Source organism: Orycteropus afer, unplaced genomic scaffold (assembly GCF_000298275.1).
Source record: "Orycteropus afer afer isolate SDZICR_OR568_19922 unplaced genomic scaffold, OryAfe1.0 scaffold00002, whole genome shotgun sequence".
Lineage (NCBI taxonomy): Eukaryota > Metazoa > Chordata > Mammalia > Tubulidentata > Orycteropodidae > Orycteropus > Orycteropus afer.
Window position 1 is genome coordinate 37763301 of NW_006921589.1, and position 1672 is coordinate 37764972.

Consider the following 1672-nt stretch of genomic DNA (forward strand, 5'->3'; position numbering starts at 1 on the left):
AGACAAAGTATATGTGAACTGCTGTATGAAAAGTGAATTTACTCTGTAAATCTTCACCCAAATCCTAATAAAAAAAAAAAAAAATGTATCTATGTGACAATGTCTTATGTCTTCCTTTCTTAATTTTCCCCAATGGTAAAACAGTTAATATTATTCTTATAAAATAATGCATGAAAATTATTAAAACATTTCTCACTTGTGTGGCCCAAAACGGATGTTTTCTGTGGGTCAGAATTCCTCAACAGAAGGTAAAAAAAAGGTTTCTCATTTCCATTTTCTAGTCAAAATCCCATTTCGAAAGAATAATGCTAATACTGTATATAAAATAACCCTATTAGGAGATACAAGAAATGGTTTGGAGTCTTTCCTTCCTTCATTAGTTTGGGGAAATCTTTTTAAGCTATCAAGATATGCATTAATATGTAAAATCTGACATATTTGATACAATTAGCATTTATGGAATATTTAAAAACAACAGAAAACAAAATTATTACCTTTACCAAATGTGGCTTCACCAGTGTTACTACTGAGGTATATCGCTCCAACACAGGTGGAAACCCAATTTCTAATCGTGCTCTGCAGTGTCCAGATCTCTTTGATATTATATCTGATTTCTTGCACCAAGGAACAAAATGCTTATAATGTTCCACTCCTGAAACTACATCATACATTTCCTGCATAGAATATCTTAAGAAAAAAAGGAGAGAGAGAGGTATTACTTGCATCTAGTTATATGGCATATAACTTTAAACCAAATAGGAATAAAGCTTATTGAGTATGAGGCATTGGACACATGTGTTGAGTCACACTCTAGAATAAATGACATTCAAAGCAATATAGAAAATAAAAGGGAACTGAATATACATATAAGGCAGAGATCACAATCTGGCAGCCCACAGGCTAGATGTAACTTGCATATGTGATTTTTAAATATTTAATTAGCTGTCAACCATTAAAAATGAAGAGTTTACATAAAAAATTATATTCATGGCTTCTCTTAAATAATTTGAAAGGTCTTACAACAATGAGTCAAGATTTCTGGGTGACAAGAACTGGCTTCTGTGCGTATGGATTGGAAAACTTAGTAAAATATGAATATTAACTAAAGTGATCTATAGATGCAATGCAATCCCAGCAAAAATTCTAACAGTGTTCTTTACAGAAACAGAAAACAATCCTCAACTTTATATGAAAAGGCAAAAATTCTAAATACTAGCAAATAGAATCTAGCGATATGTCTCAAAACAAAACAAAACAAAAAAAAAACCCCACACCAACTCAGAAACCTGCAATAGTCAAATGCAGCTCATTTAGTATATGGGTGATTCAAGTCACCTCCAGCTGGAATTGACTCGAAGGCAACTGGTGGTGATGGACAGTTTAATATTAAGAATTCTATTATTATAACTGTATTAATTGGTGAAAAGAAAGAAAGTAAAAAAAAACAACTATATGATCCTCTTCAGACAATCTCCTCTATACATGGTAAAACGGTGTAATTTCCATAAGAGTAAAAAATAAAATGTTAAATGTTATCATTAGGAGCTCTGGTAGCATAGTGCCTAAGGCACTTGACTGCTAACCAGAAGGCTGGCGGTTCAAACCCTCCAGCCACTCCTTGGAAGGAAGGTTGGGCAATCTACTTCCACAGTGATACTGCCCTTGGCAACCC

General features: G+C 33.3%; 1 protein-coding gene across 1 annotated transcript in view; it reads right to left on the reverse strand.

Moving 5' to 3' along the window:
* COQ10B (coenzyme Q10B) overlaps window positions 1-1672 on the reverse strand; it is a 47247-nt gene that overhangs the window by 26321 nt on the left and 19254 nt on the right. The window contains exon 3 of the mRNA XM_007935414.1: window positions 495-687. Coding sequence (XP_007933605.1) covers window positions 495-687 — 193 coding nt within the window. The remainder of the gene's footprint in view (window positions 1-494; window positions 688-1672) is intronic.